Genomic DNA, 27,622 nt, shown 5'->3' on the forward strand with positions numbered 1-27,622 from the left:
CCCCTATCTCTGCCCCACCCCTATCCCCAGCCCCCATCTTTGCCCCACCCCTATCTCCAGCCCCACCCCTATCTCCAGCCCCACCCCTATCTCCAGCCCCACCCCTATCCCCAGCCCCCATCTCTGCCCCACCCCCAGCCCCCATCTCTGCCCCACCCCCAGCCCCCATCTCTGCCCCACCCCCAGCCCTCAGCTTGTCCCAAAGACAGGAACCCCAGCGAAGGCCTGGGATGTCAGCGTTGCCTGTGTGACCAGGACCCCAGAGGGTGTGGATCCACATGTCTGAACACTGCGGACAGACCGCTCTACACCCTAAAGACACGCTATAAACACAACTTTATCAGTTCTCTGTGAGCCGTCTGCACCTCGTGAAGCAGTTACGAGAACTTGTCCCAGGGCTCGTGGGAGGGGAGACACAGGAACGTGGGAATGAGAGAAAGACAAGAAGCCATCAACATCTAGTTTGCCTGGTGAGTGGTTGTAGATTCAGGATCTGTGTGTGCGCGCCAGTGCGAGTCTGTATGTGGGCATGTGTGGTGGATTTTCTTTTGGATTTTACCGAACATTAAACAGTGTATACTGTCTGGGTATGGATGTTGCGGCGACTGAATTGATCAAACCGAATATTCTTAATTTTTTCTCACAACTTCAACATTTGTTTATGACTATTTCAGTAGTGCTTGATGAGTTACAACAAGGATTCATGCCTCGCAGGCAAGATAACAGTCTGGCTAGTTTCTCTCTGAGGTCTCTGAGGTCTGTAGGCTTGTGCTGTCCAGTCTTGGCTATGCCACCAATGCAAGGTCGTCCCCAAATCAAGGAACATTGTCCTTTGAAGACACCAGATGGCGCTATAGGTCCATCACACTTCCACCAAGCAGCCCCGGGGGCAAACACTACCAGCAAATACTTCTAAATACTTCATCATGCTTCTTTGAAATGTTTTTGAAACAATATTCTAGATGTATTGTTTTGGCTTATGAAATAATAATGTATGAAGTGTTTGTCCCGGGGGACAGACAGGCGGCTGTGTGTCTGTCGACCCTGCAGCTGCACCTGCTGCATCACTGCACCTGCTGCATCACTGCACCTGCTGCATCACCTTGCACTACGTCCCTCACAAACATGTTTCGTGTGTGCGGAGAAGGTAGTCCAAATGTTCTGTCCGTCTTCAACACCCCCCTGAAACAGCTGCTCTGCCAGCTTCTCTGACTTCCCGGTTGATCATGTGACCTGTGACTGAATGATGCTGGCCTGGTTTGTGGATGCGTGCTATGATGCCCAGTGAGGTTTGACTGGGCACATGACAAGTGATAAATGCTGATATTTCTGCCTGATGTGGAATGTCCAGGTGTAGGATGGAGGATGCAGCCTCGCGGCGCTCCTGTTCAGCTCATTAGGGTTCACAAAGTAGAAGGGATCAGCAACACTGACGGCTAACAGCGTCTCTGGTTGCTGAGGCGACAGTTAGACCTTCTCTTCCAACCAATCACAATGGTCCAACTTCAACAGCTGATTCATTGTCACTATAGGCCAGAGGAAACCAGGAAGTAAAGCTGTGGGTTTCAAGAGGTGAGTTTGACTTCATGCAGCGCCGGCGTCGCCTGCAGCCGCCTGCAGCCCGACTGACTCGAAGCAGCCAATGGCATTCTCAACTTTAAGTCAGCTGGCTATCGGCGCTGCCGGCGCTGCATGAAGTGGAACTCACCTATTGGTTTCCTCAGGTGATGCGTTTCCCAGAAGTCTGAGTGGTGTGTGTAAGCAGCATGGGGGCCCCTGTGTCTGTGTCCTCCCAGTCACTCTGACTGCCAGCCCACACAGGTCACACTGGCCTGTCTTCTCTGATCCCTTTCACTTCACAATCAACGGATCACTGGCAGCCGTGTGTGTGTGTGTGTGTGTGTGTGTGTGTGTGTGTGTGTGTGTGTGTGTGTGTGTGTGTGTGTGTGTGTGTGTGTGTGTGTGTGTGTGTGTGTGTGTGTGTGTGTTTGTGTGTGTGTAAAAGACCAGATATTATATAATTTTGCTGTACTTTTTTTTTTGTTTTCTTTCTTTTTTTTGTTTTCTTTCAATTTGTGTCGATGGATAGATTTGGTCTGGATGGCCTGGTGATGGATGGGGTGAGAGTTTTGTTAAGAGTCCTAAGATAGCACATTTATCAAAAGAGAACACAACAACAAAATTAAGCCTTTTTCCTGTATGTATAAAAAAAAACATTTGTATGAATAAATTAACACTGAAACAAGGAATATAGAAGTGTGTGTTTTGTGGGGAGGTAAGGGCGGGGTGTGTCTCGTGGGGGGTTGGGGAGTTAGGTGGCTGAGCGGTTAGGGAATCTGGCTAGTAATCAGAAGGTTGCCAGTTCACTTCCCGGCCGTGCAAAATGACATTGTGTCCTTGGGCAAGGCACTTCACCCTACTTGCCTCGGGGGAATGTCCCTGTACTTACTGTAAGTCGCTGTAGATAAGTGCGTCTGCTAAATGACTAATGTGTAAATGTAAATGGTAGGGTTCATCTCAGTTGCCTCCTGTGTGCTGGATAGGTGCTCTGGTCCAGGCCATAGAAAAGAGGCTATTACAGGAGAATCAAAGGACTGTTTGTGTTTTTATATAGTATTGTTGAAGTATTAGTTACATCAAATGTGTTAGTATTGAGAAGATAGTTTCCTACCCTGTCTGATCTCTCCGTGTATGTATAATGAGGCCTTATTATTCTGTAGGCCTAATTGTGCACACACAGTTAGGCCAAATACACACTTGAATTACGTTCAGGATTAATAAAGTGAATTGATTTTATTTTTAAGCGACATACAAATGCATTCATAATTAATTTGATTTTGAACTAATGCAGTGCCCGTTGGCGGCGAAAATGTTGTGATGTGTCCAGCCGATTTATTTCAGGCGCGATCCAGTGCTCCATCGCTTTGAGCAGCTCAACATGGCGGGGGAAGGTTTTAACATGTACATGTATTAGTTGCGCACCGCTCATCCAAACAACTCGACACTGGACGTCCTTGGGTCCTAAGCGAGACATCTGTCAGTACTTCACACAGTTCCCGGTTAACAAGATAACCCAGTCCCAGACTCGGTCTAAAGACACCCTCCTGAATTGATAGTTGATGTAATTGAAAGGCCGGTCAGCAGCTGTGTGACAGCGGGGCCTCTTCTCACGTTAACTGCGCGGCCGTTATTTTACTGTGAAACCAGCCGTGAGGTACGAGCTGCCCCGGGGGTTACTGCAGTTTGCTCTGTTCGCTCCGCCCTCGAGGCTACTGCACGAAGGCTTGCGTAGGTGTCTTGGCTCATTAGGTTATTGGGTTCCAGCAAACCAGGAAGTAGCAACAAGGTTACGTTGAGAGATGTTATGGTTTACCTTGCTTGTCATTTATTCCATTTGTTGACATCTGAGTTAATTGATTCTTCAGAAGTTTTAAGGACTGACTTCCTTAACCAGATCACCGTTGAACTGTCTGATATTTGATGCACCATGTCAGCCATGAATCCGTGAGCCTATGTGTGTGTGTAGCATGTATATTTGCAGGTGTTCATTTCATTGGTTGATGCAGACTTTCAGTAAATGGAGAAATAGGGGCAAATATTGACCTTTCCTCTGTACATTGTGAAACTTTGTGGAACCTGTAATTTAAAAAAGTAGACAAACGCCAAATCAAACAGCCGATCTCACCAGGCTTAAAATTGCATCACTCAAAAAAAATCCGGGCAAGATGTATACAATACTTGATGAATACCCAAATTATTCAAATTCCTCAAATATTATCATCACAAACAACACATATGAAATACTGAGTTCAGTCCAATGATCTGGTCTTAAAACAAGTGATGGACTCACATATTTAATTCAAACAGTTAAAGCAGAATAAAAGCTTGAATAATATGTAGTGTTTCTACTGCCAGTGCAAAATACACTTGTGATTTGTCACATCTACAGTTGGGAACATACCCAAGGTTTGATCCAAACATTTTATTGTGGACTATATTGTACGATGTTCACTAGAACATAATCTCAATAAAGTTTGAGAGCTATGAGAGCACTGCAAATCACGAGAGAGAGTGTAGGATCGCCATTTCAGTGGAAAGTAAAAAAATACGAATGTAAAATGTTTACTATTATTTACAGTAAGATTGAACCAAGTGGTGGTGTTTAAATTTCAATAACACATGTTTTAAGATACACTGTTATCAGGCATCCTCAGAATGGTCAGTATGACCGCTATTAGATTTCAATGTAAATAAAAAATACAATCTATACCATAATTTACAGGATGTGTCCTCTCAATGGCCATGATGCCACCCTCTGATAGATAGGGAGTCAGGTGGCTGAGCGGTTAGGGAATCGGGCTAGTAATCTGAAGGTCGCCAGTTCGATTCCCGGGCCACACCAAATGACGTTGTGTCCTTGGGCAAGGCACTTCACCCTACTTGCCTCGGGGGAATGTCCCTGTACTTACTGTAAGTCGCTCTGGATAAGAGCGTCTGCTAAATGACTAAAATGTAAATGTAAATGTAGTGATCTGCATGATGCCACCCTTTGATAGTGATCTGCATGATGCCGCCCTCTGATAGTGATCTGCATGATGCCACCCTCTGATAGTGATCTGCATGATGTCACCCTCTGATAGTGATCTGCATGATGTCACCCTCTGATAGTGATCTGCATGATGCCACCCTCTGATAGTGATCTGCATGATGTCACCCTCTGATAGTGATCTGCATGATGTCACCCTCTGATAGTGATCTGCATGATGTCACCCTCTGATAGTGATCTGCATGATGCCACCCTCTGATAGTGATCTGCATGATGCCACCCTCTGATAGTGATCTGCATGATGCCACCTTAATTAAACACCTGAATGAGCAGTAAGACAGTGTGTGTTTGCAGGATGTGCAGTAATACTGCTCACTTCCAACCTGGACACTCTGACACAGTCCCCAGCTGCTGGGCTGAGCCTGACACAGTCCCCAGCTGCTGGGCTGAGCCTGACCCTGACACAGTCCCCAGCTGCTGGGCTGAGCCTGACCCTGACACAGTCCCCAGCTGTTGGGCTGAGCCTGACCCTGACACAGTCCTCAGCTGCTGGGCTGAGCCTGACACAGTCCCCAGCTGCTGGGCTGACCCTGACCCTGACACAGTCCCCAGCTGCTGGGCTGACCCTGACCCTGACACAGTCCCCAGCTGCTGGGCTGACCCTGACACAGTCCCCAGCTGCTGGGCTGACCCTGACCCTGACACATTCCCCAGCTGCTGGGCTGAGCCTGACCCTGACACAGTCCCCAGCTGCTGGGCTGAGCCTGACCCTGACACAGTCCCCAGCTGCTGGGCTGAGCCTGACCCTGACACAGTCCCCAGCTGCTGGGCTGAGCCTGACCCTGACACAGTCCCCAGCTGTTGGGCTGAGCCTGACCCTGACACAGTCCTCAGCTGCTGGGCTGAGCCTGACACAGTCCCCAGCTGCTGGGCTGACCCTGACCCTGACACAGTCCCCAGCTGCTGGGCTGAGCCTGACACAGTCCCCAGCTGCTGGGCTGACCCTGACACAGTCCCCAGCTGCTGGGCTGACCCTGACCCTGACACATTCCCCAGCTGCTGGGCTGAGCCTGACCCTGACACAGTCCCCAGCTGCTGGGCTGAGCCTGACACAGTCCCCAGCTGCTGGGCTGAGCCTGACACAGTCCCCAGCTGCTGGGCTGAGCCTGACACAGTCCCCAGCTGCTGGGCTGAGCCTGACACAGTCCCCAGCTGCTGGGTGGAGGGCTTTCTGTCGTCAGGAATTGCAACATTCTTGATTCAAAAATAAATAAATACAAAGATATATGTATTGTGTGTCATGACGCCTGTGTCTAGTGGTAACATGCTAAGCACTGAGATGCATGAAGCCTGTGTCTAGTGGTAACATGTTAAGTACTGAGATGCACTCGGAGATGTTGCAGTGTGATTTTTCAACTTGAAACTCCTTCTTGTGGCTTTAGTACAAAAGCCTTGTCACATGACACATCACTGCTGTGGTTCACACTGCAAATGTAAGTCCCTGTCATTAAAATGGTTCTGAAGGAAAGATCCAATTATATTTTTTCCATTTGTGGTAGGCTTCGTGGTCAACTGTTCAGCCTCATTGACAAAACCTGTTCAAGTTTGCTGTGAGTATGTAACACTGCACATTGAGTTCCCTAAACTCCAAATTCCACATATAAATTCTCTAAATTACTTTTTTCATGGTTAAATATTGACATCGTCTAACACGTTAATCTGAAGTCAATACTCACAGTCCTGTCATCCTTATTGGGGTGTGCTTGCCTTCGGCGAGCACAAACCATTGTTATCTCACATATGTATTTATTTATTATTGTTTATTTTCGCGCCCCTAAGGCTCAGTCAATATTTGTACTACATAGACAACGTCGATGTCAAAAGGTTTGTCTTGGTCGCGATTGCGTTGGTTCTATTGGGATTTATGTTCCGTTGAACGGTTTAGGTTTTAATTACGTTTTTGTGGGAAATGTGAAGCTAACGGTGGTTAACTTGCTAGCCACAGTCATTGACGCTACTGACGTCACTAACGTCACAAAATATCGCGTGACTACCTCTGGCAGAACATTAGTTTAGCAGCTTGTTAACTTCTGGGCGATAGCTAGGCTAACTGCTTTACTGCAAGGGAGCTGCGGAAACGCCACAAGCAAATAGGACAGGGGGATAACTATTTACTCATTTTACTTTGTGATATGAAAAACAATATAAGCTGATATAACGAAGTAGATACATCTACTTTCGGAAACAGTAGTCTACTATTTCACTGAAGCATTAGCATCATGACATTAGCATCTGTTGTCCCGGGCAACACAAACTACAGCGGTCTATGATGCATTTGTTTTCAATCATTAAAATAAACATTCCTCACAATTAAATTTTCGTTGTAGGATTTATTATGACATTACATTACAGGTAAACGATTTGTTGGTGAAATTATCATTACCTGTGGTTTCAAACCAGTGTAGCTCACTGCAACGCTGTACTGACTACTGTAGCCTAGTCTAGTACAGTAGCTAAAAAAAACCATCTCCACAGCTGTTTACAGTAGAGTACTGTAGCCTATGTAGGAAGTCAAACGGCACATGTTCGGCACTACCATTACTTCTAGTCTTTCAATAGGTGAAACTATCTGACTAGTGACTACTAACCTGAACGCCATTGCCACAGCCTAAACTTCAATCTGTTCATGAAAATAATTCATTTCAGCCTAGAAAGTACAACGGAAGTAACGTTAAATCGAATTCAACCAACGCAATCGCTACCGAGACAGTCTACTGTAGTTGTAACCTACAATTTACCAGGGCAGCTTCTCCACACAGCAGGGCTATATCGCATTTTGCCTTTTTACTGACAATGATCGCTACCACTGACATTTTTATGAATAAGTGATTTTCCCCTAAATAAATGTCAAGCTTATTTACATTTTCGGGGGCATATTTTCAGTTAGCAGATGGTACTATTTGAATCGCGATTCCTTCTGAGATAGCTGCTGGTAACAATGTTGTTAAAATAAGCTTCAAAGGGGGTTCTTTATTAATTAATTAATGCAATATGAGTAGGCTAAATGCCTGAAAATTAGAAGGGAAAAACTTACAATGACGTTTAAGTCATAGAGATTAGGTCAATTTTTACACCGGTCTGCCAAATGTATTCGTTTTGATTCAACCATGAACTATCACCATTCCCTCTTGCAGGGGAAATGAGTAGACAACTATTTCATTCTACTCTTCACTCTTAGTATTTTGAGTTGTAAATGAGCAGAAAAAAATATGCTTTTAAATCTATGTAATCTTTATAAATAATAAGTAGGCTATGCATTTTAATATTAAATATACAGAAATGTAATTTAAATACGGACCCCTGCAACTAACGCAAGTAAGCAAGCACACCGTACAATTTCCCCAGAAATTTCCCCAGAAATTGTACCCACTCTAGCGAAAGTTGTTTTGTCTGTCAGACTGTGGCAGTTTAACAAAATAAACAATAAATATAAAATAGTAGAGCCAAAAGATTGTGCAACAATCTACAACTGAGGATGTCAATCATATGAAAGACACCTGCTTACATATATATGACAAAACGATACCCTGTAGATGCAGGAATAACGGAACAATTGATCTTTATCCTACTACAAACCAAGACTGAGATAGCATCTACAACAGAAAAAAAGGAAAAGCGTTTGTGAGTCATAGACAAGCCCACATCCACCTGCTTACTGGCGAGGCCCAGCAGTTAGAGATGTTCAGGTGATAAAGGACATCAGTCTCAGGTGTCATCATGTAGGGGTCACGCTGGCCCTCAGCATGCTGTCACACCAGATTTCTACCTGCCATTCATAGGGCCGCGTCCCTAGACCCCTGCAGAGGTCAGATTAGCACCACCTCTCTATCAGGGGTTCATAGCTGAATAAACTGCCATGCAAATTTCCCAGATGAATGGAATGTGTGTAAAACCGAAAGCAAATATGAGATGAAGAAAATGACTCAAATGACTCAAGCTCAGCTCTGAGATCTGTATTTTGATAGCACTGACAGATGGTTGGGATTAGTTTGTGAATGAATCTAAACTGTGTAATACATCATATATAACTGTTTCAACAGCTCATCGCCTTTACTATAAGCACTACAACAAACACACAGAACACACACACAACATACACACACACAACAGACACACACAGACAGCAGACACACAAATAACACACACCACACACGCACAGATAAACAAACAGTTAAAACACTGTTTAAACGAAGCAGGCGTGAAAGGGCAGTGATGGAGTGTGTTTGTATTGGTGTGTCTATAACAAACAAACGCCATGCTGCTCCACCATTAAAGGTCCCTGTAAGTCTCTGACGCAGACTCAACACACCTCGTCCACATCTCACAATCACTCCATTCAAGCCCCGAACATTGATATCTCCCTCAAAGCGCTGGCTTAGCATGTATAGAGCATTGGAACTATGTACAGGTCTGAAAGCAACAATATCTTTTGATTCTCTACAGAAGTGTGATGTAATTAATGTGTGGTTGTATTGAAACTGATACTGGTTCTTAAGTACATAGTCCAAATGAATGGTGTGCTTGTGGGTAATTGATAAACCCCTTGTGTGAGTTTTTTGAAGGGTTGTGGCTTAAACAGTTGTGGATAACATACTGTCCTTGTGTCTTCAAATGACAGATAAGAAACAATATGACAAAAATGCAGAGACAGGGTGTTGAATAAGGCTACTTTTGTTCAAGGAAGAAGGAAACAAAAATAATCTTCTGTTTTTTTGTGGTTATCAGTTGTCATGAGGAAAGGCTTTCCCCATATTAAGAAAGGAGACTGGAGACATATCTGGAGACTGCTGGGAATGGACCTGTTGTTGATGTGTATAACAGGGACCACCCCTATTCCACAGCTATCTACCTGTACACAGACAAACACACAAACACACGCACACACAAGCCAACACACGCACAGTGTGGATGATAAAACGTTTACAAAATAATGTTTCAAAAGGTTATATTTTGGCCACTTCACGTGAAACACCAATCAGAAACCAAACTCAGGATTAGAAGACAGGAACTGAAGAGGGCTGAAGGTACAACAGGTAAGATGTGTTCAGTAATCAAATAAATGTTTTTTCCCTATAAACATGTTGTGACAGCTGAGGCCCTCACAGACAGCTGAGGCCCTAACAGACAGCTGAGGCCCACACAGACCACTGAGGCCCTCACAGACAGCTGAGGCCCACACAGACCACTGAGGCCCTCACAGACAGCTGAGGCCCACACAGACAGCTGAGGCCCTCACAGACAGCTGAAGCCCTCACAGACAGCTGAGGCCCTCACAGACAGCGGAGGCCCTTACAGACAGCTGAGGCCCACACAGACAGCTGAGGCCCTCACAGACAGCTGAGGCCCTTACAGACAGCTGAGGCCCTCACAGACAGCTGAGGCCCTCACAGACAGCTGAGGCCCTCACAGACAGCTGAGGCCCTCACAGACAGCTGAGGCCCTCACAGACAGCTCAGTGCCAGTGGAATGTACATTTTCAATTTTGGACCGCTACTTTCCTGACAGTTATTTTTCGTCTTTGGCTCATTTAGTGAAACCGCTGTCAGTCCTCCTCAAACCGAAGGATAACACGGAAGTTCAGACAAAACATATCAAACATATAAACTGATTATGAATCATGTTGGAATAACCAGATCAACCTACGGGTACAAATAAAGTAACCTGAAATTGAGGGCGATGTTTCTCATCAGTGAAATTATTTTATAATGTTACAGATGTCGCAGCTTAAATAATTTGCCCTTCGTGCTGTTGTCGATTATGCTTTAGAAAAATGAAAAAAATTAAGGTTGTACCAAATTTGACAAAATACCAATTAGGCTTTTTTTATTCTTCATGTAGTAAGTAACTTATACTATTTTCTAAATCTATCAAACAATTAAACTAATTAATTAATTGTGTTGGAAAAACCATTCAGATTCATTTCAAACTGAACAGAAGCAAGATGAACCCAGGAGACATGGCAGCCATGACTAGAACTTTATTAAACAATGCTAGGAAGCAGTCCCAAGTTTTCCCCTTTGAACAGAGTCTTGTATTGTACCATCAGAGCTGAAAAGGTTCCTCATTTCCTTAGAAGAGGTGGGGGGAAGGGGAGGAGGGGGGCAAGGAAGACACTGAAAGCCAAACTCCTATAACAAGGTCATGCCTCTCACACACAGACTGTGTGCACAAGTGGAAGAGGGCTGCCCTATAAATATGAGCTGCTGTCAATGGAGCAGGAATTCCTTCACACTCACTCACTCCCTCTGACACAGTCCACACCCTAGGCAGGTGCCCTGTCAGAGAGAGCTGGAGAGTTTGAGCTGTGCCTCCCAGCCCTGTTAGCAACACCTGTACCACCGTCTGAGAGAAAGGAAGAGCCAGGACAGAGGCAGAGATATAGAGGCAGCAAGAGAGAGAGGCAGAGAGAGAGACACCGGCAGAGAGAGAGACAAGGACAGAGAGAGAGAGAAACAGAAAGAGAGACTATCTGCCTCAGGACCCAGGCTAAGGATTTCTCTGTTGTCAGGAAGACAGACACCTGCCCTGCCTGCTGCTTGAACCATCTCCAGGACAAGGACCAGGATCTCCAGCAGACACCAGGACCAGGCTGTAGATCGACCCCACCTGACAGCAGCCGGACCTGGGTTCACCAGGGACCCTGCCTGTCCTGGAACCAGAGGAACATCATCCAGGTCATCTCCTCACCACTGCCAGGGAGCCACACCACTGCCCAGGTAAGAACAGCTGGGCTGGGACTGGGAGAGGGACTGGGTGACTCGGAGAGGGACTGGGAGAGGGACTGGGAGAGGACCTGGGAGAGGAACTGGGTGACTGGCAGAGGGACTGGGAGAGGGATTGGGAGAGGGACTGGGAGACTGGGAGAGGGACTGGGTGAGGGACTGGGAGACTGGGAGAGGGACTGGGTGAGGGACTGGGAGAAGGACTGGGAGACTGGGAGAGGGACTGGGAGAAGGACTGGGAGACTGGGAGAGGGACTGGGAGAGGGACTGGGAAACTGGGAGAGGGACTGGGTGAGGGACTGGGAGAGGGACTGGGAGAGGGACTGGGAGAAGGACTGGGAGAGGGACTGGGAGACTGGGAGAAGGACTGGGAGAGGGACTGGGAGAGGGACTGGGAGAGGGACTGGGAGACTGGGAGAGGGACTGGGAGACTGGGAGACTGGGAGACTGGGAGACTGGGAGACTGGGAGAGGGACTGGGAGAGGGACTGGGAGAGGGACTGGGAGACTGGGAGAGAGACTGGGAGAGGGACTGGGAGAGGGACTGGGAGACTGGGAGAGGGACTGGGAGAGGGACTGGGAGACTGGGAGAGGGACTGGGAGACTGGGACTGGGAGACTGGGACTGGGAGAGGGACTGGGAGAGGGACTGGGAGAGGGACTGGGAGAGGGACTGGGAGACTGGGACTGGGAGAGGGACTGGGAGAGGGACTGGGAGAGGGACTGGGAGACTGGGAGAGAGACTGGGAGAGGGACTGGGAGAGGGACTGGGAGAGGGACTGGGAGAGGGACTGGGAGAGGGACTGGGAGACTGGGAGAGAGACTGGGAGAGGGACTGGGAGAGGGACTGGGAGACTGGGAGAGGGACTGGGAGAGGGACTGGGAGACTGGGAGAGGGACTGGGAGACTGGGACTGGGAGACTGGGACTGGGAGAGGGACTGGGAGAGGGACTGGGAGAGGGACTGGGAGAGGGACTGGGAGACTGGGACTGGGAGAGGGACTGGGAGAGGGACTGGGAGAGGGACTGGGAGAGGGACTGGGAGAGGGACTGGGAGACTGGGAGAGGGACTGGGAGACTGGGACTGGGAGCTGAAGGTATCACAGACATTGTTACAGTGTGAGAAATGGCCCAAAGGTTTTTTTCCAGGGATATTTTAATCTGTGTTTAACTATATAATATGCAGGTCTACTCCAAATCAAAAAGTTGTTTTGTGTATAAATAACTTTATCCAAAAATATATATTTCTGGTGGAATTCAAGATGAGTTTTATTGACATTAGATCTAAATATCACTTCCTCTTCCATCACAAACAGCAGATCTTTTTATAACCTCGTCCAACCTGTTCTGTTCATGCAGCTGTCCTTAAAAATCCATTTAACCACTTATCAGATTTCACCATCAACCCTTGGTGTGTGAACACAATCACAAATTCCCTGAGACACCTCAATCCTGAGCTAAGCGATCCTGCACACACCTATTCCAGCCGCCGCAGGGTATGTTCCAGGTGGGTGCAGGTGTGCAGGAGGAGGGCTGTGCTTCTCTGGAAGGCTGTGCTGTGTGGCTCGGGGCCAAGCTCCACACCGTGCTCGGCTGCAGACACACAGCCCTCTCTGCCTGTGGGCAGCAGAGATAAGGAGAGGGGGGATGATTTGAGGTTCTGCTGCTTGGTAGAACTGGAACTATGTCCCGTCCAGAAACACAATAACTGTGAGCAGCATCTTATTCACTCAGGGTGATGCCTGAATCACCGACCTCAACAGTGTGAAAATACAAGCAAACTAAGAGGAGAGGACAAGATAAGAATCTGGTCCTGTCTGTAAATCGGTTAAAAAAAAATGTTTTACAGACAGACATAAAGTTTTAATACGTTTAAACTGGAAACCCTGATGTAAACCAACAACGTTCTAACAGGCAGATTTATCAGTGACTGTGTACAGCAGACAGAAGATGAATGTGTGGAGACTTGAACCTTGTGCTCAGGGTCCTGATCACGGGGTAGATTCACAGGAAAACCTTTCTCTTCATTTCGTTTTTTTGATCAAAGGTTCCTACCCAGAAATATTCTGGTACAGTAGAATTCTGACTAAATACAATTTCAAGGCATAAGTTGTGGATGCCATGAAATGGGACAATTGGAACCACAAAATGTATTAATATTAATTTCATCAAAACTATAAGATAAAACATACATTGTTTTGCATCTGGAAAATCTAGAAGTATTCTGTTTATACCAATGAAAAACCGTTGTATGTTTTTCTTTAAAGTCTAGGGGTCAATAAGTCAAACTAACAGAGAAAACTCTCACTCTTCACTGGAGTCGCTCTCCTTCAAGCACACATTGTAAAATGGGACTTGTAAAATGAGTAAACTATTCCTAACAGCGGTCTTGACAGTGTGAATAGACCTCATATTTGACACCTGGTCATCCTGGGCTTGTAACAAAGAGGGTTTAGCGAAAGTTATAATCTGTAAAGGGGCTGTAATTGGTTCTACATCTCTCTGTAGTGAACACTTCCCGGCGTCCGTTTACTTGTTGGGTCTATCTCCTCAGCCCGGCCGGGCCAGGCCAGGGGAACCTCCACTGACACCCCACACCCTCCTCCAGACTCCCCTCCTTGAGTCCTGGAGATCAGTTCTTTCACTCTTTAAGCTGTGTTTCCCATGAGAAACAATAACAAAGAATCCCTTTGGCTCCAAATCTCTCTTTTAAACTGCACGCAGTTGCACATAGAGCAAACAGTCACGCCTGGTTATATACACTCCTTAAACTCCACAATCAAACAAGAGACCTAGACAGAGGGAGAGGAGGGAGGGGAGGAGAGGGAGAGGAGGGAGGGAGGCCAAGCTTGAAGTGGAAAGGAGGGAGGAAGCAAAGGAGAGGTTGAGGAAGAAAGGAGTGGAGTGGAGGAGAGGCAGGAGGAGAAACTGTTTAGTCCTGTGAAAGGTCAGACTTGTAAAGTTTAAAACAATCAATTGTGGACAGATCACAACAGCAGATGAATGCTTTCTCTTGAGTAAAAATGATAAAAATCAATTACACTTTCAACTAATAAAGCTGGTCTACTGCATCCAAGAAACAAACACACAAAAAAAATTAACTTGGACGTTTCTGGCATTTGGGTGAACTGTCCCTTTACACAATGGCTAGAACCACCACAACCTCAACTCAGATGTGAAACCCTATACACCACCAGCTCCAAACATCCCTTCAGGGGAACTGTCTTCAGAGGCAGCCTTGACGCTGTGCAGACTCACTGAGCCTGCAGGCTGGAGGGGGGAACAGGTACAGCGACAGGATGGGGCGGTTTGGGGCAGGATAAGGCAGTTTGGGTCTGGGTGAGGCAGTTTGGGCCTGGGTGAGGCAGTTTGGGCCTGGGTGAGGCAGTTTGAGGCAGGATAGAGCAGGATGAGGCAGTTTGGGGCTGGGTGAGGCAGTTTGAGGCAGGATAGAGCAGGATGAGGCAGTTTGGGGCAGGATGAGGCAGTTTGGGGCTGGGTGAGGCAGTTTGAGGCAGGATAGAGCAGGATGAGGCAGTTTGGGGCTGGGTGAGGCAGTTTGAGGCAGGATAGAGCAGGATGAGGCAGTTTGGGGCAGGATGAGGCAGTTTGGGGCTGGGTGAGGCAGTTTGGGGGTCTCTTTTGACTGTGGTGTCAAAAGCTGCCTTGCCAGTAAATGGAGCAAACTCTAATTCTTCTGAAATGAATATCAGTCTCTTCACCAAACTCATTTAGAGATCAGTCAAAGCCTTAATCCTGCCCCTGGGGCCTGTGTTTGCACCGCTCTCCTCTGTCTCTTTCCCCTTTTGGAGAGAGCTAATATGGCTACATTTGCTGGTGTAATGGGCTTAGTGCAAGCTGTTACAGGGCAGAGTGCACTCACCGCAGGGGGCAGGAGGTTTTGAATCGGACTCCCGTTGAAGACAGGAGGGACACTGACACATCCCAGGAGCCTTGGCGGGAAGTTGGGAGATGAAAGAAGGAGTGAGGGATGGGGAATGTTCTAGGTGAGGGAGAGAGGGGGAGGGAGAGAGGGGGAGGGAGAGAGGGGGAGGGAGAGAGGGGGAGGGAGAGAGGGGGAGGGAGAGAGGGGGAGGGAGAGAGGGAGGGTGGGTGGGAGGGTGGGTGGAGTGATAGAGTTGGAGGACTTATTTTGGAGAGAACAACTTATTTTCCATTGGGGATCATTGTATGACTGAGTCTGGTCTGCCACAGAGTCTTCCCGTGGGGTGTTTCTACCTCCACAGCCCCGTTTAGACCTTCAAAACCTCTCGCGTCAGTGTGCTGCCTGACAACAAGGTGTTTCCTGAAACATCGGAGGTTGTTTGGGCGTGGTGCTGTTCTGGAGGCTTTATGAACGGAGATCCGCTCTCCTCTGGGAACATGTGCAGTATGAGAGAATCTTTTACAGCAGCATGGCACCAGCCCAGACACTGATAACCCTTGTGTGTGACAGCCATGCCCACACACACACTCACACTCACATACACACACGCATACACACATGCACACACGCTGCCACAGCTGGTAGATGGATAGAAAATGGAAATAGCTATGTGTGCGTGTGCAACATCAGTGAGATTACAGCACCTGAGAATCAGCTGACATCTATATAATATTGACACATAATGATTGCTCCAGCACGCAGACGTACACCCAAGCATTAAACCCACCAGAGCTAAACACCAAGTGACAAACATTCGACCGGCCGCAGAAACTGAGATAAAAAAGTTTATTATGGTTAAAGAACGACGACGTGTTGTCGCGACTCGGTCAGGGTGTCTCCCGTTCTCCTGACTTCCATTTGATTAAAATCTCCAGCTGGGTGTAGAGGCGGAGGGGGGTGGAGGGGGGCGGAGGGGGGTGGAGGCGGAGGGGGGTGGAGGCGGAGGGGGGCGGAGGGGCAGGCTGAAAGCCGAGGCAGGCGCCTGTCTCCTCCAGGCCTCCGCTCAGCCCTCGCACCCCCAGACGCACGGCCATTCTGGCCCACTGACCCACGAGTAAGAGACTCAGTCAAATCCAGTTTGCTGCCCCAGTGTGGTGAGGCTCTCCTCGTCCTTCTGGAAGCTTCTCCAGGGCTCAGGGCTCATTTAAAGAGCGTCAGTAAACAGCTTCTCACCTCAGATCCACACAGTATTCTCAGAGCGACTCTCTATCAGGATTCAGACGAGACATCTCTCGCTCGTGGAGGTTGTAACTGCAATGTCGAGGACGCAGGTTTAGCTGGCAGGACGAGGTTTCCTGAGGTATCGCTGTTTAGATCGCTGCAGAGGAACATCTTGTTGTTTTTTTGTAAGTGTTGTGAAACTGTTGTTGTGGTTACACAGATGTTAATGAACAAGATGACATAAGATGTACATTTTGAGAAATTATCTTGTTTTTTAAAAGTTTTAAAAGGTTTTTCATTTTTACAAATAATTATCTTAATCGCAGGCTCAGTGATTTTACTGTGACAGAGCTAGTCCACCAAAACTAGAGGATCTGTTATAGTTCCATGTGTTTAAGTTGTGTCAGTGTTTAGAAACCCTCACCAGGATTAACACTGAGATCAGTTTAGAAAAGAAAAAGACGAGAAAACTAAACTACTAACATGTGAACCCGTAACGTCAATTTAACATCATTTCTTCGCTCGTCACATTCAACAGCGTGATCCTTCACCCTTTCATAAAAGATTGTAGAGTTCCAGCAGGTTGTAACCGATGTGTCTGGTCCCTCCATCCCTCCAGGACCCAGCCATGTCTCAGCCAAGGGGGGACCACCCAGGGAGCCCAGCCTACCCCCCACCCCGCCTGGGCGTGCCCGTGTCTGAGAGCCCCCTTCCGGCTGGAGGAGAGGCCTGGGAGGCTGAGGACACCAAGCCCTGCATGGAGGCCCTGGACCGTGGCCTCCCCGGCCTCTACCTCTCCTGCATCGACATGCTCCTCACCGAAGACTCCGCCTGGCTGGTGAAGGTCAGCGAGGCTGTGCCCGCACTGGCTGTCCCCCTGAGCAGGGGGGAGGCCAGGGGGGAGCCGGAGCAGTGCCCGGTCATTGACAGCCAGGGCCTGGGGTTGTCCCCTGGGCTGGAAGCCCTGCAGGGCCCGGAGGAGGAGCGCTCCCTGGAGCAGGTGCAGAGTCTGGTGGTCGGGGAGGTGCTGAAGGATGTGGAGACGGCCTGCAAACTGCTCAATATTACCCCAGGTAAATACCTCAAACTGCTCAATATTACCCCAGGTAAATACCTCAAACTGCTCAATATTACCCCAGGTAAATACCTCAAACTGCTCAATATTACCCCAGGTAAATACCTCAAACTGCTCAATATTACCCCAGGTAAATACCTCAAACTGCTCAATTTTACCCCAGGTAAATACCTCAAACTGCTCAACACCATTCCAGGTAAATCTACCTCAAATTGTTTATCATCACTCCAGGAAAACCATAGAAAAAAAATTAATTCATTCACATTTTCATCACATTTTGACATTGTATTCATATAGCAGACTCTGTATAATTGGTGCCTGCAAAGTACAGCAAAATATCTAGGATCACAAATGCACAGCTGTCATATTTAGCAGGCGTGAAATATCACTACTGTGAAACAATAAAAGTGTTAAGTATTGCCCAAAAACAATTCAACTAACGTACAACAATAACCATCTCAATTCATGTACGACATTAGAAATGACAGACACCTCAGAATGTCCGACACCCTACACCTCTCGACACCAGGAAACACTGAAACATTTGGCACGTCGGTTAGGCCTGCGTATTTATCTTGCATACTTATACTTACTTATCAGCGACGGTGTGCGTTACTCCTGGGATGTGTAAAAACAACAGAATCCTCTCCAGATAGTGTGAGTGACAGCTGTGTGACTGATGCTTGCTGACGCAAGTTCTGTTTGCCCTCTCCAGGATCTGTTTAATCCATTTCTTCTGAACTGGGAGAGAGGGGGAAGGAGCCTGCCTCGTGCACACAGTGTTAGGGCGAGGTTGGCAGAACTGGCAGGGCAAACAGAACAGTGTGTGTGCTCTGTCACAATGTCACTGTCACTCAATCTCTCCTCCATGCTCGTCTGAACTCACTGAGTCAGAGCAGGCTGGGAGGGGGGGAGTTTCATGCTGGGAGAACTGACTGTACACACACACTGTCACACACACCTTAAGCAAACTCATCATTTTTCCAAAAAGGTCACATCTGCTTAACCAAACACCATCGTTTACAAGAATCCATTAAGATGGAATCTTTTGGCTTCCGAAGAAACTGAATTTTGTCTTTGCTTGAACAGCTTGTGAGTGTGTGTACCATGTGTGTGTACCATGTGTGTGAGTGTGTGTACCATGTGTGTGAGTGTGTGCACCATGTGTGTGAGTGTGTGTACCATGTGTGTGAGTGTGTGTACCATGTGTGTGAGTGTGTGTACCATGTGTGTGAGTGTGTGTACCATGTGTGTGTACCATGTGTGTGAGTGTGTGTACCATGTGTGTGCTCGTGTGGTTGATGTGGTCCTTCCTGTCGGCCCTCCAGACCCTGCAGATTGGAACTGTGGGAACGTGCAGAAGTGGCTCCTGTGGACAGAGCACCTGTACAGGCTCCCCCAGGCTGGCAGGGCCTTCCAGGAGCTCACGGGAAGGGACCTGTGCGCCATGAGTGAGGAGGACTTCCGTCAGCGCTCGCCCCAGTGTGGGGACACCCTCCACGCCCACCTGGACATCTGGAAGTCAGGTGAGGCTCCTCCTGTTTGGTCTGGGTGGAGTTTCAGACGTGTCTGTCGTCTGTTAGAAATATGATTGCTGAACTCTCCTGTTCTTTTTTCTCTTTTTCTTTTTTCTCTGTCTCTCTCTCTGTCTCTCCACCCTCTGTCTCTCTCTGTCTCTCCACCCTCTGTCTCTCTCTGTCTCTCCACCCTTTGTCTCTCTCTGTCTCTCCACTCTTTATTTCTCTCCTGATCTCCAGCTGCTTGGATGAAGGAGCGGTGTTCAGTTGGAGAAGCCAAACTGACCGGTAGGACTTTCACTTTTTTTTTCCTCTCCATTCTCATGTCCACCGAGCCTAATCCCTCAACCACAGCTGTCGCCCTGTGTGTGTGTGTGTGCGTCTGTGTGTGTAGGCGGCGAGGACCTGTGGTCTGAGGCTGATTCCTCTTGTACGGGACAGCCCATCCACCTGTGGCAGTTCCTCCGAGAGCTGCTGCTCAAGCCCCACAACTATGGACGCTGCATCCGCTGGGTCAACAAGGAGAAAGGTAGCGCTGCTAGCAACATGGTAGAGGTAGCGCTGCTAGCAACAGGGTAGAGGTAGCGCTGTTAGCAACAGGGTAGAAGGGGCGCTGCTAGCAACAGGGTAGAGGTAGAGCTGTTAGCAACAGGGTAGAGGTAGCGCTGTTAGCAACAGGTTAGAGTTAGCGCTGTTAGCAACAGGGTAGAGGTAGCGCTGCTAGCAACAGGGTAGAGGAAGCGCTGCTAGCAACAGGGTAGAGGTAGCGCTGTTAGAAACAGGGTAGAGGGGGCGCTGCTAGCAACAGGGTGGAGGTAGAGCTGTTAGCAACAGGGTAGAGGTAGTGCTGTTAGCAACAGGGTAGAAGAAGCGCTGTTAGCAACAGGGTAGAGGAAGCTCTGTTATTTCCTCTCTTGTCAGAAGAAGTTCCGGAAGTCCTGGTGTTTTCTCTGCCTTCTCCATCCTCCTCCAGGTCCGTAAGTCCCTGTGTTTTCTCTGCCCTTCTCCTTCCTCCTCCAGGCATCTTCAAGATCGAGGACTCTGCCCACGTGGCCCGGCTGTGGGGCCTGAGGAAGAACCGTCCGGCCATGAACTACGACAAGCTGAGCCGCTCCATACGACAGTACTACAAGAAGGGCATCATCCGCAAGCCAGATGTGTCCCAGAGGCTGGTCTACCAGTTCGTCCACCCGGTGTAGAGGAGGAGATCCCTTCATACCTGGAGGAGGAGGAGGAGGAGGAGGAGGAGGAGGAGGAGAGATTCCTTCATACCTGGAGGAGGAGGGGGAGGAGGAGAGAGAGATTCCTTCATACCTGGAGGAGGAGGAGGAGAGATCCCTTCATACCTGGAGGAGAAGGAGGAGGAGGAGAGAGAGATCCCTTCATACGTGGAGGAGGAGGAGGAGGAGGAGGAGGAGAGAGAGATCCCTTCATACCTGGAGGAGGAGGAGGAGGAGGAGGAGGAGGAGGAGGAGAGATTCCTTCATACCTGGAGGAGGAGGGGGAGGAGGAGAGAGAGATTCCTTCATACCTGGAGGAGGAGGAGGAGAGATCCCTTCATACCTGGAGGAGAAGGAGGAGGAGGAGAGAGAGATCCCTTCATACGTGGAGGAGGAGGAGGAGGAGGAGGAGAGAGAGATCCCTTCATACCTGGTGTGGAGGAAGAAAGGGAAAGATAGAGGAGAAGAGATGCCTGTGTAGGAGATGAGAGGTAGATAAACACCCACGCTGCAGTGAGCAGGACGAGGTTGGCAGGGAAAAGAGACCAGACTGAACCAAGTGCACTGACCAGCCCCCTTGTAAACAACCTCCCCTTACCGCCTGCAGCGAGCAGGGTTAGGAGGTATCTCCCCTTACCGCCTGCAGCGAGCAGGGTTAGGAGGTATCTCCCCTTACCGCCTGCAGCGAGATAGGAGGTATCCCTCTGTCAGACAGCTGTCTCAGGATCACCAACAGTTCGCCCCGCTCGCGCTCAGCGGAGAAGGTCGAGGATGTTTTTTCAGGTTTTTTTTCAAAACAGAATGTGATTAAGGCATTGACTTTTCAGCAACATACAAATTCAAGAGAAACTGAACTGCCTTTTTCCGTTAGCATGCTCTGCCTGTCCTTGTCTGTCATGTCATATATAATGATCTTATCTTATTTTCGTTTGTCATAAAGCCAAAAGGTTAGTGTATCTTAATGAACATATGTTTTTGTGTGCATTTTTATGTGTGTGGATGTTTTTTCTTAACCTAAACCATTTATCTTCATTTTACAGTATACATTGTTTGCCAAAAAATGTCAAAAGTGTGTGTTTACGTGTGTGTTTGCGTGTGTGTGTGTCTGAGTGTTTGGATCTTCAGGCTTCACCCTGGGTTTGGCTTTGGCCTTCTCCCAGCGAGGCAAACAGTCAGACATTAATCATACACTTCTGATCTCCGCGGTGCAACAATGCAGACCGAGAAGTTCAGCACTGAAAAAAAGACTAAAGCTACACCCTGGGCGCAACGTGAACGAAGAGAAAAATTTTAAACAGACAGAGGAGAGGTCTAACCATTATTCCCCTCAGAGGTCTAACCATTATTCCCCTCAGTATTTTTCCACAGTAACCCACATTACATACTTACAACAATTATCAAAAAACCTTATCTAAAAAATGTAATGGCACATTATGTTTTTTTGTGGTACACGGTGCATTGAGAGACTGCAAACCTACAATGACCAGCAGACAATGAATGAAGGAACAACACCTAGTTAAATCATTAATGTTTTACTACTCAACACAATGGAGTGAGCGGTGAGATGCCACAGGTGTGACAACTGCTCTGTCATGTGACCCACTTTTAAGAGCATGGGGAAAAACTACTGGCCTAGTGTTGTGTTACATTCTGATCACATCAAGTGTTTACATTCTGCATGCTCTGATGTTGGTGCAGAGCCTGTCTAACTCTTACCTGCTGCATTCCAGGCAGCAAGAGAGAATGTAAGCTCACAGATACCGTTACCAGATGCCCTAAATAAAGGTTAAATAAAAGTTAAGTAAAACTTTAAAATACCATGAACTTGAATAGGACTTTGTTTAGCATTACCACTTACTATTTAAAAAATAAAAATACAACCTTTTAGGGCATTACAGTTTACCGAAATAGTCCACCAAAGTCCACAAAGCTGGCAGTTACCCAGGGACCAACAATCTAATTTAACCTCAGTGCATCATTAAATGCATCAAAACACAACAAAATAAAATGATAACAACATGGAAATTTACAGTTGGAGACAGCAGTAAATCAGTCCATTGGGTTGCGAGGAACATCAAATATAAGACTGATTAACAGAGTTGACCGTACCTAGTAGATTTTTCTGGTTTCAGTACTTTACTATTTATTTTTCTGACAACCTTTTACTTTCACTCACACATTTTTTACACAAATATCTGTACTGTATACTTTTTACATTTACAAGCCAGCCTCGTTACTTTGGTTTTAATCTGTGTTTGGTGGCAGGATATAACATTATTATTTCTTGTCATTGCTGCCTTTTTTAATTTCCTGGTTATCACGCAACAAACGTAAGCTAGTCTACAAAGCTACCATGGGGCAAGGAAGAAGGCAAAAAAAAAAAAAAAAAACGTACTTCATGAGGACTCTACTGTACTCTGCTCTGCTTTACTCTGTTTTAGGCTTTTCTGTTCTGGCTGTTAGACCAGCCTGTTACATCTGACCTGAGACCAGCCTGTTACATCTGACCTGAGACCAGCCTGTTACATCTGACCTGAGACCAGCCTGTTACATCTGACCTGAGACCAGCCTGTTAGATCTGATCTGAGACCAGCCTGTTACATCTGACCTGAGACCAGCCTGTTACATCTGACCTGAGACCAGCCTGTTACATCTGACCTGAGACCAGCCTGTTAGATCTGATCTGAGACCAGCCTGTTAGATCTGTTATATTGTCAAATAACCAATTAAAAACGAACTGATCATAAAAATTGAGAGGAGCCAGCTGAAGTGGCTCGGGCATCTGATTAGGATGCCTCCTGGACGCCTCCCTGGTGAGGTGTTCCGGGCACATCCCACTGGGAAGAGGCCCCGGGGAAGACCCAGGACACGCTGGAGGGACTATGTCTCTCGGCTGGCCTGGCAACGCCTCGGGGTCCCCCAGGAAGAGCTGGTGGAAGTGGCCGGGGAGAGGGAAGTCTGGGCCTCACTGATTAGGTCGCTGCCCCCGCGACCCGATCCCCGGACAAGCGGTAGATGATGGATGGATGGATGGATGATCATAAAAATTAGTACTTGAACAGACATCAGCGTGATAAGAACTACCTAAAATGACAGAGGCCATCTTTGGAAAAAGTAGTTACCACAGAACGAAGTTAGTAATGTCATTAGACTGAATAAGAAAGTACAATCACCAACAACTTTGGCAACCTTGCGCCATGCATTGTTTTTTTTAAATTAACATCTCTGTACAAATACAGCTATGTATCGTACAGGACTGGGTACAGTAAGCAGCCACACAAATGATTAGTTTCTCCTCCACCTTGAAACCTAGAAAGCTAGAAATGTTTGCCATGGTTGCTACGTTAAGAAAAACAAGAAAACACTCCAATTGGCCATCGCTACCGAAAATCGGTCCTCATTTGCATAAAGTGGAGAAAATCTCAACTCTGTCGCGTCGCCTCGCTACCCACAATGCACCACGCGAGCGATTCACCTGGCTCCATAGAAAATGAATGGAAAACATGTTGTCGCTCGCATCGCGTCGCTACAGTGTGAACGCACTGTAACATAAAGGGGGCTGGACTTATGACCTATACTGCAGCCAGCCACAAGGTGACGATCGAGGTGTTTTGGCTTCACTTTTCAGAGCTGTTGTACCGTCTCAGAGCCTGTTTAAGGAGAGCCTTGCCACTCCCTATTAAGCCCCATTGTACTGAATTTGGCTGCAGTTCCACCCAAGTTCCACTGGGGGTGATCGCGAGCGAGTGCATGTTGAATGGGAGTCTATGGAGCTAAACAGCTAAATGTGTCTCTTTCGCCTGATTGTCGTTGAGAAATCTCAGATTTGATTGTAGTTTTTGCATGTTCAACATGGATTATAGGTCGAAAGTTGAATGATCGAGTACTTATGTCCTTTTGATTTCTTACAGGGTGAGTCGTTGTTGCCCAAAACACGCTAGCATTCTGCTAAAGAAAGCTGATTGGTTAGTGAAGGATTGATACGACCAGAGCTCCCGCTTGATGGCATCCGAAGGGGAATCAGAATGTTAGAGCATTAGCCACATTAGCAACAACATTAGCAAGCCAAAACTCTTTCTAGCATGTGTATTGACAGGGAGAGCCTAACCTGACAGCTGTGTTGTCGATGCCCTGAGAGAAAAAAGTAAGTGACCAGAGCTTGCCGTAAAGCAGTAGCTCTGGTCGTACGATGTGTATGACGTCAATGACATTTTCAAAAGCTTTTTAGAACAGAAAGGCGACTCAAAAACAATCTAACAGCCAGCAGTGTGTATTTTTTTTGCCTCCCCTTTCGAATTCAGAATTCAAATTACTAGACAAAAAATTATATCCGGAGAAAAGTGGATTTTGAGGGGTACCGCTCCATAGACCTCCATTCATTCTGCACTTGCTCGTTAGCGCCCTCACATGGTACTTCAACCAGTTCAAAACCCGGAAGTTTCCTGAGAGTGGCAGTTTTCTCTATATTAGACATTCTCTGACCGTCTTTTCAGTCTACGCACGGAACTGACTAGCCTGGCTCTGCCCTCTTACGTACTTCCGCTCAATTTGGATTTTGCTTCTGTACTAGGTCTGGGGACTAGGCTCTGAAGTCGGTTTTCAGAAACACATTTTTTGTAGGTCCAATCAGCAAACAGAGGGAGTGGCTGAGAACGATGACGTTAATGTCGTGCACTAGTTTGAGTAGTTCAGTAATGGCGGCGGAGAAAATGCAAGCGAAGTTATTCTGCGGTTGTGGCAACGCTGCCGAATATCCATAAGTTAAAGCCGCAGCAAGAACATTCCTTGCTGAGTTTTGTAGGTTGCCATGATGTTGTAGCCTTCCTCCCCACGGGGTTCGGGAAAAGTTACGACTTTCCAGCTACGGCAGCTAGCTCCATTACAGTAGTAGTGAAGGACGAAATTGGCTAAAAGGAACGCTTGCGACTGGTTATGGCAGATCAGAGTGGCTCTGGGCAGATCCAATAGTTTTAAACTTCAACAGAGGACCCGCCTTCAAGGAAGTAACGCTTGTCAATGGGGCGATCCCAGACCCTCTGTGCAAATAAAATGTACGAGGGTCTGGTTAGGACCAGGCTAGGAACTTACAGTAGTACCTGAGAATGTCTGTGGTAGTAGTCTGATCACCAGAGACCTCTACTGGTCGATTCACAGGATTACAGGGTTGCACAATCCTGAACAGTGCACAATAATGTGCGATGGTGATTAATTTAAGACTTAACTATGACAATAGATTGCATCTGTAACAAGCCGGACCCTGCCAAATCCACGGCCCAACAACGCCAACATTGAGTGATCATTTTTGGATTACGTCTTTTATTTCTGTATGTTGCAGATGAACAGGCACTGCAGTAAAGGGATTACAGTCGGAGACACGCTACTCTAAACAGACTAATATTATTTTCCATAACATTGCCAACCGATGTTTCCCTACTTTAGTTACAGAAGGAAAGATAAGGTATTTACATATTTGCCATCCATTACGGCTTCACATTGTTTTTTCATAGCAGACACCATTGTTGCAGCATCGGTTCACAGTGAACGTTAGGCTTACGTAATTGTACACAAGTTCGGTAACACGTTTTACCGCACACATGTAAACGATCTAACGTTTTAAATAACGTTTTTATGTCGTTAAATTACATCGCATAATCTTATCTGGGCAGCGACCAATGAGAAAATGCATACGTTAAATGTCAACGGTTGTGTCTTCCCATACTGTAAAGTGAGCCAAGATTCAGTTTCGGAAGTTTTCCTCCCTTTTCTGTCGGTTTGTGGCGGGGTAGGTGTGAGAGAACGAAATTCAGGCCCAGCAGACATTTCCAAATTAGACACAGGACTTGAGGAATTCAAGACAATCTCATATCAAGTCTGAATCCTGGTCCAAAGGCCTGTATGTTCCTAGAACGCTCTTCTGTCGCCAGTTTCCTCATCAATATTTTACAGAAGGATCATCTTTCTGCCTCTCTGGTTGTGTCTGTTTCTGCGTCAGTAAGGGAACACCAGGCCAGTTAGGGTGCAGCGTTCACCTGCTCTCCTGGCCAGCAGCCAGGCAGGGAGGAGGGAGGGGCGAGAGAAAGACGGGGAGACAGACATGGTGAGAGACAAGCAGACAGACAGGAAGGGGTGATGAGCAGGCAGGTGTGAAGGCGCAGGACACAGGTGGGAGGATAACAGGTGATCACATTCTGCTAAATCCCAGTTATCCGTTTGCTCTGATCATGTTGTTATAATACATTGTTCTAAAGATACAGATGTTTGGTTCATACCATCAAATATTTCAAATACTGTTAAGGTTTTGCCAGTTAACTTAGATTTACCAAGATAAGATAAAACTGTATCGAACTGTATAAAAAATACCGGAAAAAGATTAAAAACATAGCCATTCTGTCATCCTTGGGCTCTTCAAAACAACAACTTCTGATTACAGCAGACATCTCAAGGTGATATGGGCATTCACAAACTGCACATTCAGGTGCATCGAAGCAGAAAAAAGCACCTAATTCACAGGGAACAACAGCCAAACAAGTAAATAAAATAAAGACATAAGGTGTAAACTAAGCTTATAGGTGTGTAAGTTTACAGGAAGTGGTTGAAGCTGCGGGCGTCTCTCAAACAGGTGGAGGACGGTTGGGATTTAAACTCTACCTGTTGCTTCTTTCTTCCTCACTTATTTTCCTCACTAAACAACCTGCTTCCTCCCACCAAGTCCTCCAAGATATTCAGGAAAACAAATAAATGGACCTTGTCTGGAGCGACACTCCAGAACAGTCATCTGTGTGCTCTCAAAGAGTAAACAAACACCAAAACCTTTTTTTGTGGTTGGTTAAATTGCCGTGGTTCATAGTCATGCACGGCTAACAATCCTAGTTGTTTCCCAGAATAGTTTGTTTCGTTACTCAACAGTTTTTGAAGGTCTTTGTGTGTCTGCTGTCTCTGTGTGTGTTCAGGAGGAGGCAGGCTGTGTCTGCTGTCTCTGTGTGTGTTCAGGAGGAGGCAGGCTGTGTCTGCTGTCTCTGTGTGTGTTCAGGAGGAGACAGGCTGTCTGCTGTCTCTGTGTGTGTTCAGGAGGAGGCAGGCTGTGTCTGCTGTCTCTGTGTGTGTTCAGGAGGAGGCAGGCTGTGTCTGCTGTCTCTGTGTGTGTTCAGGAGGAGGCAGGCTGTGTCTGCTGTCTCTGTGTGTGTTCAGGAGGAGGCAGGCTGTGTCTGCTGTCTCTGTGTGTGTTCAGGAGGAGGCAGGCTGTGTCTGCTGTCTCTGTGTGTGTTCAGGAGGAGGCAGAGTGCTAGCACATGCTGCTGTGCAGGTAAAACTCAGGAGAACATGACCACTGCCTCGCTGAAATAAAATAAGGTAGAAAAGCTGATGACGAATGAAACCT

At 47.3% G+C, this 27,622-nt stretch overlaps 1 protein-coding gene across 3 annotated transcripts; it reads left to right on the top strand.

The window, feature by feature from the left end:
• Window positions 1-151: 151 nt before the first annotated feature.
• On the top strand, window positions 152-20,255 carry spdef (SAM pointed domain containing ets transcription factor). Of its 3 annotated transcripts, XM_084706132.1 has the most exons (10): window positions 152-470; window positions 6,106-6,156; window positions 9,332-9,457; window positions 9,549-9,639; window positions 11,115-11,322; window positions 17,052-17,505; window positions 18,836-19,033; window positions 19,265-19,312; window positions 19,419-19,553; window positions 20,045-20,255. In XM_084706132.1, exons 6-10 carry the CDS (start codon window positions 17,061-17,063, stop codon window positions 20,221-20,223), a joined length of 1,005 nt encoding a protein of 334 aa, XP_084562258.1. In that variant the 5' UTR covers window positions 152-470; window positions 6,106-6,156; window positions 9,332-9,457; window positions 9,549-9,639; window positions 11,115-11,322; window positions 17,052-17,060; the 3' UTR covers window positions 20,224-20,255. The 3 variants fall into 3 exon arrangements, with proteins under 3 accessions (XP_084562258.1, XP_084562256.1, XP_084562257.1); XM_084706130.1 differs by having other exon boundaries at window positions 9,332-9,639; XM_084706131.1 differs by having other exon boundaries at window positions 9,332-9,639; window positions 11,119-11,322.
• The last annotated feature ends 7,367 nt before the right edge of the window (window positions 20,256-27,622 follow it).

Source organism: Hypomesus nipponensis, chromosome 9 (assembly GCF_054491055.1).
Source record: "Hypomesus nipponensis isolate SF chromosome 9, ASM5449105v1, whole genome shotgun sequence".
Classification (NCBI taxonomy): Eukaryota; Metazoa; Chordata; class Actinopteri; order Osmeriformes; family Osmeridae; genus Hypomesus; species Hypomesus nipponensis.

Excerpts from the sequence above, each read along its gene's own strand:
- spdef (XM_084706130.1), top strand. The coding sequence starts at position 17,061 with ATGTCTCAGCCAAGGGGGGACCACCCAGGGAGCCCAGCCTACCCCCCA. Across the intron at positions 17,506-18,835 it reads ACTGCTCAATATTACCCCAG|ACCCTGCAGATTGGAACTGT; the intron begins GTAAATACCTCA and ends TCGGCCCTCCAG. Across the intron at positions 19,313-19,418 it reads TGGAGAAGCCAAACTGACCG|GCGGCGAGGACCTGTGGTCT; the intron begins GTAGGACTTTCA and ends CTGTGTGTGTAG.